This window comes from Limulus polyphemus, unplaced genomic scaffold, assembly GCF_000517525.1.
Source record: "Limulus polyphemus unplaced genomic scaffold, Limulus_polyphemus-2.1.2 Scaffold373, whole genome shotgun sequence".
In the NCBI taxonomy this organism is placed as follows: Eukaryota; Metazoa; Arthropoda; class Merostomata; order Xiphosura; family Limulidae; genus Limulus; species Limulus polyphemus.
In genome coordinates, this window is record NW_013665983.1 from 178,527 (window position 1) to 192,150 (window position 13,624).

Genomic DNA, 13,624 nt, shown 5'->3' on the forward strand with positions numbered 1-13,624 from the left:
CTTCATAAATAATGTGGATAACAAGGACATCACTGGGGAATTGCTTATTATGGAATGTACGAAGATTACACTAAAATTTTAGTGGGCTCGGAGACAGCGAATCATTTGAAAAATTTTAAGTGTACATTCTACCGAATATAATTTAAGTTGATGCGTATATCACATTATCATTATTAATCAAGTGTTTAATATCAAAGCGCTTCACTCATAAAATGTGGTAAATAAAATAAGTCAAAATTTAAAGCATTCAACTGCTAAAAAAAAAATATGGGTTTCTGAAAGAGGATTTACATAACGTATGAAGCCAACGAATGCAGCCTATGTGTTTCTTTTAGTGTTATCTAACTGTATATTTTAACTACTTTTAGACGCTGATTTTGCTAGAGACTATATAGCTGCTACGCTTGCCTTCGTCAGTGTACCTTCAACTTCATGAGCTGGAGAGTTGCTGAATTAATGAACCAGGAATTAGAGAGCCCAGTAGCACTAATTTCATACATAAGTGCTGGAGAAGTTTAAGAACTGCACTGTTCGCCTAACTGCTGTTTTAATCACATCACCGGTGGGTGTACCTTCAGTTCACCGATAAATTCACAGCGGTGAATAAAACAACACAACCAAATTTTATAAATATGTAAGACACCACCACCTAACGTCAAGAAATGAAACAACCGTTAACACATAACGTGGCAGTGTACGTAGACAAAGTGTCAATATAAAAGTAAAATTAACTGTTAATAATTAATCAACTAACATATTTAAAATATATTGAACTAAGTAATCATAATTAGATTACATCATGAATATTATTTTACTCTCAAACTGTACCTTTAACAGTTACTGTGGAAGTTGGATGGGCAGGTGCCTAAGGATTGGATTTGGAGATGAGAAAATACTTAAAAGTTAAAATTTAAATTGAAATGGATTGTGTATACTATGGTGTATATCAAACTATAATGTAATTTTAATTTATACGTTCGCTTGATGTTTAAACATAAGAGTTTAACTATCACTCTCAAGAGAATAAAATAAAAATATTTAAGGACAAATTAGATATATTGAGGAATGATAAAGCAGTTATGACTATAGAGTAGTATCAAACTCACGTAGTCATAGTAAAATTAGTATGTCATAAGTTAGCTAGGGTAATACCAAAGTTTTTAACACTTCATTTGGGTTAAATGAACATATTTTAACATTTGAGGGCCAAAAAGTGGCCATGCTGTCCGATTTATTTCATCAAACATCCATCTGTTGACATCCTCAAGGCTTAAGAAATAATGGAATCCTAACTTTTATTTTGTAATTACTTTGGAGATATCGTCAAAATTCAAAGCAACAGAAAGTCAACTTGTAATGGACTAAACAAAGCACCGCTTCAACCAGGGTCAAACAAAAACAATTTATTAAAATATAACTGAAATCCAAAGTAAAACTTTTAAACAACTAGGATACAAATTTTATCACTTAAAAAAAATGTAAACCCATATCTGGCCATGATTAGGTACAAATGTTAATATACTATGCAAAATAAGTTTCATTGTTATTAATTTCAATAAATATCAAAGGAATTAAGGAAATAACCAGAAGAAGAAAAACCTAATTCACCAAAGAATAACAAAATGTTTCAAAAGTAAACCACTTATCAAGATCAATAACAATGTAGAGCACTAATTCTTCCTAACTATATCTTGTGAATTAACTTGTTTTCAAGATCAAGAAAAGCTTTTTACATAGAAATTAGACCACACGATTACATCTCATGTGATTAACTTTTTCTATAAATATACATTATCTTTCACAACATTAATATCTGTGTGTCACCACTATGGGAAGCTTGTGTCAGTTTCATAATATATACATACTCAAAATCAATGTGCTCTAGATAGAAGGTGAGATAAAATTTTAATGTAACTAAAAAATTCATAGTTGAAATGAATGATAGAAGGAATAATAAATGAACAGTAAAAAACGTAACAAAGTAAAAGTAGAATTTGCTATCTCAAACATCTGACCTTTAACCCATGTGCATAGTGTATGTTGAAATGATAAATATTAAAAGTGTGGACATCCAGCACTAGATAGAAAAACAATTAAATTATGTGATTTTCAAGGAAAGAAAATTTCCTGTGTTATATTAGTTTATTTAATATATAATATGCAGCTCATTTAAAATATATATAAGAATATTATCATTAGAAGTATGACAAGGAAACAGAAGTGTGTGCCAGAATTGACAACAGAAACATGTACATAATTATATGAGATATATATTTAAATAATATTTCAAAATGGGATGAACAGTAGCTTTGGTTGGATTTTGTATATCCAGCTTCTGATTTCAGATTGTAGTTGGTTATTATCAGGTTTGATATTGTCACCATACATGTTGAAAATGTGCCATAGGCATGAGCTACTACTTAATTATTGCATCGTATTAAACTAATTACTTGCTCATTATTTTTTGAAATGTAATAAAGATGTGCTCATCTACGTGAATGAATGGTCTTTGCAGACCCTTTTAGAGAATTTAGTTCAGAATGGCATGAGATAATGCTTTACAATCCCCTACTGATATTACTGTTTGTATTTTGCTTGCCAATTCTGTCATTCCCACTACTGTGAGTACTTGTGGCATACAGTAGCAAAATGAGTGGATGTGATGTTTAAGCTTGATAATGACTGCCACAACTACCAGGGTTCCCACCCTTTAATATTAGGGAAAATGCTACTATGTTTTAGAAGTTATTAAAAAGCATCAGTGGGCTGGATGACACAATACCTATCATGTGTAATGCATTTGCAAGAAGTATTATGCCTGCTTAATATTGTGAGATAATCCATTGATCCAAATGCTGTCTGATTGTCAGATTCATCATAAAATTAATACCCAAACAGATTTAATCTCAATGGATAGTGCAGCATCAGATTGGATATTTGTCTCATCCCTAATAATTATGCTCTACTGTGAATATTAACATTCTCAATATAAAATATACATTTCCAATGTTTTAAATGACTTTCAACTTTTTCAACATAACATTTAAAAACAACAAGGCAACTGTTGGTCCATCAAGACTATCTCATCCATTAAATTAAAATGCAAGTAAAAATAATAAAAACTCCCTCAAAGCCAGCCATTATCATTTAAATACTTCTTCTTAATTGACTGCATTCACCACATCCATTTTAAAGATCAACTACCCTGTTAGAAAAATAAAACTCTTTAGCTGAAAATGACTCCTACACTGCCAAAATTGATACTTGCATACCCTCGTCTTACCATTTTCACTATAAAGTACCAAACAAGGTGATGCATTGAAACTATTAAATCTCTTAATAATAACAACCATTTCAATCAGTTCCCTGTAAGTTCTTTTTCAATTTTGTTTTAACTACAAATCATTATAGATAACCTGTAGCTCAAGAATATTACTTTCAATCCATTGTGGGTTCCATTGGCTTAGTTTTTGTGCACATTTATCAGTACTAAAAGTATTTTGTTTTGTTTTCAGTACACTAATTATAATTTCAGATCTTATAGGATAATCTTTCAATTACCTTTGCAGTTGAAGCACTATTCTAGTAAAAAGATGTAAAATTTTCTCTTTGGTTTTGTTTTGACATGCAAGTTAACATCAGTTGCTCATTTCATTTCAAAAATATCCTAACATTTTTTTTTCCTTGTGAGTTTTGTCATCTTTAAAACCGTTACAAATATCTCCAAAATAAAATATTTTCCATGTGTTGTAGAACACAAATAATTTTTATCAGAAGTATATAACTACAAATCCTGTATTTTATTTCATTTGATAAATTTAAATGTAGCAGCAGGAGTATATAAGTTGTATTTACATGAAAATGTGATATATTAATATTATAATGAGCAGTAACAAAATACATTGTCTAAATTAAGAAATTATACATGCTGAAATATTTGATATTCATAATATGCCAATACTTCTTTACTGACATCAGCTGAAAGTTACAAAAAATCATACGATTTTTTGTTTTTGACTGTTACCATTATTAGGTGTTTATTTTACAAAGTGTAACATATGATTTTGTTTGAGTACAGAATTTTAGTCTTTAAAGTATTAAACATTTTCTAAGTCTTAAAATTGTTATTGATTTAGATTTTTTGTTTTCTTTAGATTGTATAAAACTGGAGAATCAACAAAAAGGGGATGATTAGAGGCATGACATGAAGAAATGACCATGTTTTTCATTTCAAGAACTTCTCCTTTCTTTCTTAACTCTTGTGCTTTACAAAGTAGCATCCTCTGTACTTCTGTGTACAGATATTTGTGTCAAAAAACAAATATTCATGCAAGTATATTCAATTTACCTCACATGTTTATTAAAACAAATGCTACATTCTCTGTGAATTCTGAGAGACTCGTTTATACTTTCTATAAACCTTCACTAAAATTAACTTTTATAAATAAACTGCGTACTAAGGCTTTTGTGAAATGCAATAGAGCTCATTTTAGTATGACTAAAAAACATCAGTCTCATATCAAACAATTAAAGAATAAGCAAGATGAAAGAAGTCAACAGTGTAGGAAACATAATTTGTTGTTTGATGTCTGTAGCAACAAAGATAATATGTCTGTAGAAGAATGGAAAGAGTTCAAAGATGAAATTATTACGTCCTCGAAACGCAGAATTACAGATTATAGTTTTGATGGTACTGTTATGAGGGCAATGTTGTCAAGAGAGAACCATAGTCTAGCAAAATCTTTCATGAAATACCTCAAAGCAATGGGAATCAAGCCAAATCTAGTGACAGTGTCTTCTTACATGGCATTGTGTGGTCAAAAAGGTGAGGATGCAGATGAGCAGGAAATTTTGAATGTTTATAATGAATTTTGTGATTTACCATCTGAACTTGATGTAGTTACAGCGGAAGGAATTATACGTGGTCTTTGTGTGACATCACAGTGGAGAGAAGCCTTGAAAATTGTTGATAAAATTCACAGCTTCACCAACCCCTCACAAAACTCTCTAAATGCAATTGCTTGTTCGGCTTTCAGAAATAGAGATATAGATTGTGCCTGGAATACCATTGAGAAGATTGTTGATGCGAAACACTTACCTGGAGAGCAAGTATATTGCAGCAGTATATGGTTATCTAAACAATTAATCAACAATAAAACTGCTAATGGGTTTGGATTGATGGAGCGACTCTTGAATTTCTTTCATGCTAATGAAGTACAGATGACATTGTATGTTGCAAGACTTATCAAAGATTATTTTGAAGAATATGGAACAGCACAGTAAGTCATGTTGGTTTCTTAAGAAAATGTAATGTTAAAGTCATAATATAGTATAATACTTTTGTTTATTAATAGAAAACAAATTGTATAAGAACAAACAAAAAATATAATAAGACTGTGTAAAATATTTTTACCAACTAAGCCACATAATAGAGTGTATTAAAACATGTATAAAATAATGTAATAAAAGTATGAAATGCTTAATTTATTTGAGGAAATTATTTATGCTTATTGTTCTTATTTTGATATTCATATTCATTCATAAAAATTACTCCATTTTGTTCACAGTGGGGTGGCATAAGTCTAACACCAGTCATGGGAAAAGTTTCTTTGAAAGCTGATAAAAGATGCTTTGCAAAGTTATTTAACAAAACTAAAAATTTTGTTGGATAATCAGCAGTTGGTTTCACAAGGAATATTTTGCCTTGTTAATTTTTTGACATCTTTTGAAGATGTATAGGAAAGTAAAGATGTGAATTTTTTGTATGTGGATTTTCAGAAAGTATTTGACATAATGCTACATAAAAAATTTGTTATAAAATTATCTTTATAGGTGTGGTGATAAGTTGGCTCATTAAATAGAAAAATGGCTGCATGGAAGACAGCAGAAAGTTTTTATAAATGGTTCAATCAAACTGGATTAATATTATAAATGGGGTACCTTAGTGCTCAGTGTTAGGACCTTTGCTCTTTCTGATTTTCATCAATGATGTAGATGAAGGAATGACAATAAGTTACTTTGCTGACAATACTAAGGTATTATGTGCTACTGGCTGTGAGAAGGATGCTGCTTCTTTACAAAAGGATTTAAAATCATTTGGTATGTTGGCCAAATAAATGGCAGGTGGCTTTCAAATATAATAAATGAAAGGTAATGCATGTGGGTTATCATAATTTGAACTATAATTTTGTGGGAATAACTTTAACAATGTTGTAGAAGAAATGGATATTTGTGCAATGGTTTATCAGTCTTTTAAGCCATCCGAGCAGTGTGCTGATGTTAGTGGCAGAGCAAATAAGATTTTAGGTTGTATCTACAGAAATACTGAATGCAAGTCTAAAGAAGTTATACGTTCATTCTGTAGGTCGCTGGTTAAGCCACATTTGGAGTACTGTGTTCAGTCTTGAGCTACTTACCTGAGGAAAGACATTGAATTGTTGAAAAGGGTCAAGAGGAGGGCTATAAGGATGGTACATGGTATATAAAGATTGTTATATGAGGACAGGTTAAGACCTTTGAAATTGTTTTCTCATGAAAACAGAAGAGTTAGAGAGGATTTGATCAAGGTGTTTAATATTTCTAAGTGAATTGTTAGTGTTGATGCTTCATCTTTTTTCATTCTTAATGGTGAGAATAGTAAGACTATGGGACAGAAATATAACTTTTGGCAAGGTAAAAGTCATTTTCAGCTAATACAACTTTATTTTTCTAAAAGATGGTTGGCCTTTGAAACAGGTTACCTTGAGGTGTGGTGAAATCAGTAAATTTAAGAGGGTTTAAGGGAAGGCTATATAAATATTTTAATGATAAGGGCTGGCTTTGAGTTTGTTTTTGTATCATTTAGTGTATGAGACAGCCTAGATGGACCAACAGTTCCTTTGTTGTCCTTAAATGTTGTTATATTTACAAATGAAGATGGCTGTGGCTGTTGAATTCATCTAAATGTTATTAATCCAATTCATATATTTTAGGATTAGATAGTAGATTTGACCATACATGTTAAAAATGTGCTGCAGGCATGAGCTACCTTTTCACTACAGTATTAAACTAATTACTTCATCACTGTTTGTTTGAAAAGTACAGTTGAGTATGAATGAGCAACCCTTTAAGGAAATGTGGCACACAGCAGTGTGAAACAGTGATTTACTCCACTGATCCCATACTGATACTGTTGATTGGATTGTGCTTGTTGTCACTACAGTTACCACTTGTAGCATACAGTGGCAGTAGAATGGTTGGTTGTGATGTTTATTTAAACTGTGTATTGACTATCTGTAATCTAACTATTAGGGTTTCCAGTCTTTAATACTAGGGAAAATGCTACTATGTTTAGAAGATAGTAGAAAGCATCAGTGGACTAGAGGATGCAATACCTGTTATGTATGACATACATGCAACTAACATGATGCTTGTGTAATATCGTGAGATAATTCATTGATGACAATATTACCTGATTATCTAATTCATCACAAAATTAATACTAAATCTGATTAGATTTCATCAGTAGTGCAGTATTGGATTAGGTCAAATATTTGTCCCATCCTTAGCCCCAAGTGTATTAGGTATGATAAATAGTCATTAACTAATGTTTCTTGGATCAAAGATTCAAATGGTTTTACTTTCAGGCATGAAAAGCTGATCCTGCATCTTTCAAGAATTAATTTGGCTTCCAAAGTATTTCTACATGCCTAAAACTCAAATGATTTGTGACTCTGTAAATTATAACATCCATTGAAAAAAATGTACATCTAATGATCCAAGGCTCTAACACAATATACTACAAATATACAAATATTATGTTTATATTGATGCTAGGCATGTATGTGTGTGTATTTATTAATTATTTTATTTCTAAATAAGATCTGTGATTTTGGTTGATTTTTCTTATGGAATACTGATAATGATAAACATGCTTTATACTTTTACTTTGTAACAAGCAGTGTTTTGTCATCTGTAGTTCATTTTGGAAATAGCAATAAAAATGCAAGCTTTTAGGCATCACTTGCCCACATTGTACACTGTATGCTGTTGTTTTTCTTGGAAGCTGCTTGGATATACACATGAATATTAAAGTGGTTTAGGCATTATGTTATATAAAAAAGCTTTTTGTAAACTATAAAATTTACAATCTGTCCAGAAATGTTCTCACAATGGATCTAATTTACTTTAAAATCAATTTATTTCATGATTCTTACTAAAAATATCATAAAATTATACACAGTTTTTCTAATGTACAGTGTATATGAATACAATTTCTTTATTCACACATTTCTGTAGTTTGATAAACCAGATTTTTTGAACTACATATACTACTGCTAAGTTCAGAGTGGAGTAGATTAGGATGCAAATAATTGAACTGACAAAATCTTGTTGTCATATTACAAGATGGTCAGATCAGTAATATCTGCAGTGTACAATTAAGTTTATCGTATGACAGACAGCCACAGGGAGTCAAATCAATATTCTGTGCAACACACAGTGAAGTTCAACATATTGTAGTGTACAAGTATGCTGACGTAGTATTCTCAGGTTTACTGATTTCCTTTTATGTAATCCAGTAAGATCCGTAAGGTAAGAGAAGGTTCAGCAGAAAATGTTTTGCAGATTTAACCAGATTCTCTTGGTCTTGACTGAGCTTAGTAAAGAAAGAGAGAGCATACAATCTAAACAGAGGAAATAATCTTTATTTAATACAAAATGCAATCAAAACAGTGAGTGTGTTAACAGAGAATAATACCTTTATTGTGTCTATTAGAAATCTGCTGATTTGTTTAAGAGCTTAAAATTCTGTGAAGAACGCATGTTCTAGACTGATAAAACATAACATTATATACACACAGTTCTATAATGCTATTCTTCTCAGGATATGTTTGCTATCCATTTCACTGTTAATCATTCCAATCAAAAAATAAGGAAAGATGTATCCTTAAGGTATCAACTTCAGTGGAAAAATATTGCTGCCTGCCTTTACGTAGTATGTTTTATTTTGCGCAATGTTTCCCAAATAAAAGTGCATGTGATACTATAGGAGAATGACAAAGAACAATAGGTAACTAGGACTAACAAACTTAGTCACTTCCTTCATCAAAGTTCTACATTTACGTTAAACCTGAATACACTTCTATGCATTAAAATTTGTCCCTGCATAATACACTAATATTCACCAGATATTTAAAAATATCTCCAAAATGCAATTTCCAGAAACTTTATACAAGGATCAGTTTGAACATGGATAGCAAATGGGAAAAAAGCAAGTAACACTAATGAACAAATGAAACAGAATTTTTATTCACAAACAGTGTGTGTGTGTGTTTTTGTTTTTCCTATTGACTGTATTCTAATTCACAGTTGCTGGAGCAGAGAGAAAGGGACTCCATGTTTCCATAAAAAGATAAGAACAATGAAATACCACACTGTTCAGTCAAACCAAAGTTCTAGCACAGTATCTCACTATCTTTAATTGTAAGTCAACAATCTTTCTCCTAAATATATTTAAGGAAGATAAATCCTCAACTCATACTGACTTGTACAAGTGTTTGGAAAGAGTATGACTCCTCTCCAGGAATATGCAACATAGAAACAGGGCCAGACAAGTATTACGAGTCCAAGATGATAATTGTAATATGTAACCTTTTTGTAAGGTACATATTAGTACAAGTAAATAATCTTCCCACCTTAGGCTTGTAAGGATATTACAACTACATGGCGAGCACATGCAAAAAGTTAGAAAATTTACCTGAATATACTTAACTAAATATATTTTATATACAATTTAAGGAATGGTAAAATATGATGTTACTAGTTATCACAATGTTACATGTACAGACAAGCATAGAAAGCTATTGTAAATCTCTAATGTGTACAGCAGATAGTGAAGTTCATAATATTACAGGCAACTACAGAGAGACAGTTCTATATTCTATACAACTTGAAATGAAGTTTATCATATTCTGATATGGTACTTGCCTCCTCTCACAAGATTAGCTATTATTGTTCAGTGCTGCTCTCTACATGCAAACTTTTTCTTTACACTTGCCACAAGCCTTTTGTTCCCCACCTCATGCAAATCATCATGGGCCATCTCTTAACCAATAGTAGCATGACATGCTCATGTGACTCTCTCTATACTCCTCTACCAAGCCTTCACTTCTCGTTTGGAATACTCATGTTCAAACGTTTTGAATTTTGCTCTTGTGTGCTTCTTTGTTGTAACTTTAACAGTATTTATTGCTGCAGTAGTTTTGTACTCATATTTGCTTATACAGCTGATGAATTTATTTTCAATCACTTTCCAGTTGTTATTTTATTTTTTGTACGTTGTATTATCTATCAGAAACACCTACTAAGAGCACTCTTTTGCCATTGCTGTGGGTGGGGGCGATCAGTCGTGGGATTTACCAGCGATTTTTCGCTGGGAGAGTTAATGCTATTGAGTCTAACCACCTCCTCCTAATGTTGCCACACATCTTCATGAACAATCTGCCCCTGTTTGGTCTGGTAAAGATTTCATAGCCTTTTTCCACTACCGGATTTTGCCGTGTCTTTCTCTGCCCCACCTGCGAATCAGCTAGGCCTACTATGGCGTTTTTGGCTATATTTTTCAGGTATGTGATGTTTTATCCCTTTCCCTGGATTATAATGTTCATGCTGTGCATTTTGCTTCCCATTTGGTTGTGGGTGCCAGCATGCCTCGCTCCCATGGGCTACAGATCGGTTTGCTTTGGCATGCCTTCATGCAGACTGTCCATTTCTAGAATCTCAGATGTTTGGGTCTATTTTGCCTATATGGGGAGCTCTCCCTGATTTTATGGTGCATTCTCTTATGACCAGTTTTCATGTCTTGTCTTACCCTTACTTCCCTTCTGCTATATTTATCTACCATACTTCTCCTTTCTGAGGCTCTGCACAGACATCCTAAGGGTTTTTCAGGGACAGCCTCTCACTTCTTAACTCCGTGTGGGCTTGAGTGTTATTCTCGGCTCTCGCTTTCCACACCTGATTTTTCCATTGTTAGGATACTCTGGGTCATGATGAGGCTTTGTCACAGGTTCATTGGCCACCCACTTATCTCTGAGTATTCTGTTTTGCCCTTTTTTCTTTGATGGTATTTTTGACCATATCCCAGACACCTTGAACTTCTGAATGGAATCCCTGCATCAACACTACCCTTTTCTTCTTGGGCTGCTCGTTGTCAGATTCACAATAAGACCTATTCCTGTTTCCATCTTCCAGGAATTCCATGTTTTCTTTGATGTAATTAGGCATACTGCCTTTAGTATCAGTGACTATCCAGGGGATTCCAGTCCAGTGGGAGCTTGATTGTGCAATGTTATTCCCTTTGGTGTTATATTCATCTCAGATCAGTTGCTTATTTAGGTTCTCTCAGTTGGACTTGTTCTACAATCCTTTTCCCTCCTCATTTGTCACAGATTCCCATTCCTCCCCTCTACCTTGGGATCCCTTTCCCAGCCAATGTTGGGCAGAGGCTGTTCACGACCTTCTGTTTCAACTGGCCTTTGACACTGTGAATTTTCTTTCTCCAGGTTTTATTCCAGGCTGTTGGTTGTCCCTGTGACAACCAGCACTGGCGGTCTTTCGTAGATTGTCCTGCCTCATTCCTTTTCTCCATCTCCTTCATTTTCCATTGGAAACTTGTCTCACCCTCTGGCAGGCTTTTTCTTCAGGTTTTGAGATGACCTAGATGGTTATCATGATTGTTTCATTACATATAACGTTCGCTCACTTGTTGTAACCATATCTTTGGTTTTTCCTTTGAGGGGTGATTTATCAGCTCCTCATATTCCTTTCAGGCTTGCTTTGGCCTTGTATGATTTTGTTGAGTGATTTGAGCTTTGGCTTGTTCGACTTAATTCATTGGAGCTTTCAGTTCCATGCTATAACTGCTCCATATCTTACTACTCTCGAAGTTCTGTCACTTTTGGGGATGTGGTCTTATGACTACACTTCTCCTCTTGGGTCAGACTCCTATGTGAGCTCTTCACGACTCATGGTCTCTTGCAGCATGTGTTTCTTTGCAGGCTCCTTCCTCCTACCATAGTTGATGATCAGCATTGGTTTTTGGACAAGCCCCACCCACACGTCGGCTTGTGTCCTGCTTCCTCCTCCTCATCTGGATTTCCTTCTTTTCACAGATGCTTCCCTTTAGGGGTGTGGGTCAATCACCGGGAAGCTTCTAGGTGTTCGCTCATGACCATGATGTTTTGTTAACTCCATACTGGCACTTCTAGCCATTCATTAGGTCTTAGATCATTTCCTTCAATCTTGAACATTGCACTGTAGTTGCATACCTCATTCACCAGGGTGGTGCCCATTCTTGATCCCTGTGTTTTCACGCATTGGATCTTCTTTTCTGGACCCACATGCAGGATATCCATATCATGGTGTGTTAGGATTGTTCTTGCCACCCAGACAGACTCTATCCAATGGAGTGGTCTCTCGATCCTATGGTTCTTCAGTGGGGTTTTCCTCACATTGATGCATTTTTCACATCCCTCAACTACAAACTCCCACTGTTTTGTTATCTGGTCCCTCATCTGCTTACCCTGACTGTTGATGCTTTAAGTCAGGATTGGATGGATAATTTCCTATAGTTATCCTCCCATTTGACTCCTTCTCCGGGTGACTTAGATCTTCCATACTTCATCATGTCAAATCCTTCTGATTGCTCCTTACTGTTAGGCTCTGTCGCAGTTTCCATGCTTTCTCCAGTTCCATCTTACACCTCTGCTACCTCTTCCTTTGTCTCCCTCCCTGCTTTGACAACCTCTGTCATTGGTACTTTTTCCTGTTCTTCCTGTCCTTCCTCTTCATGCTTGGTTTTATCCATTCCTTGACACAGAGATTGGGATTATCTTGGATTGTCACTTCCCTTCTGGTCCATTCCATCAGCCTTTCCTCCATGGAAGTGTATTTGCATCAATGGAACATTTTCCACTGTTGGTCTCTGGACTGGGACTTGTGGCTGTTCAGTCCACTGTTGTACTGTGGAATTCTTACTAGGCATTTTGATTGAGGTTCCACTGTCGCCTCAATTTCCAGTTATCACACATCTTTCTCCCACACCTACCATTTTTCTCGCTACCATCGTGTTTTCCTCTCCTACACTCTCCCATTTGTTCCATTCCTTCCAGATTAGTCATCCTCCATGGCGGGGTGCCCTTTCAGATTATGATGTTTTGGTAGTCCTCCATTGCCCTTCTTTGCCTCCATTTGAACCACTTTCTACATGTTTCTTGTTTCACCTTTCATTTTCAGATTTAATTTCTTTTATTGGCTGGGGGATGTCAGTGGTTGGAATTATTTGCCATCGATGTTTCACGGACTCTTTATCTTCATGCATTTATATCTTCTCCTTTTTTGGATCATTATTTCCTCCCTCACACCTCTGCATCATGGGGGGTGCCTTCTTTTTTGCTGCTTTCCCCTTCTTTCCATTTCCCACCTCATCTTTGGCATGATCTAGATAGTCTTCTGTTTCACATCTTACCTTTTCTCTGGCATATCATCTGCATCGTCTGTTTGAGGAAATTCTTCTGTAGAGCATGTGGACTACACCATGTACATTCATCTCCCTTTATTTCCTCTATATAGCGGTTTCTTCTTC

At 34.3% G+C, this 13,624-nt stretch overlaps 1 protein-coding gene across 3 annotated transcripts in view; it reads left to right on the plus strand.

Moving 5' to 3' along the window:
- The first annotated feature begins 647 nt into the window (after positions 1–647).
- Positions 648–13,624, plus strand: part of LOC106457790 (mitochondrial ribonuclease P protein 3-like) — a 40,898-nt gene continuing 27,921 nt past the window's right edge. The window contains exons 1-2 of one of the 3 annotated variants that reach the window (XM_022383825.1): positions 648–721; positions 4,155–5,279. In XM_022383825.1, coding sequence (XP_022239533.1) covers positions 4,213–5,279 — 1,067 coding nt within the window. In that variant the 5' untranslated portion in view covers positions 648–721; positions 4,155–4,212. Of the gene's footprint in view, positions 959–4,154; positions 5,280–13,624 lie in introns of all 3 variants that reach the window. The other 2 variants (XM_022383824.1, XM_022383823.1) reach the window with 2 other exon arrangements.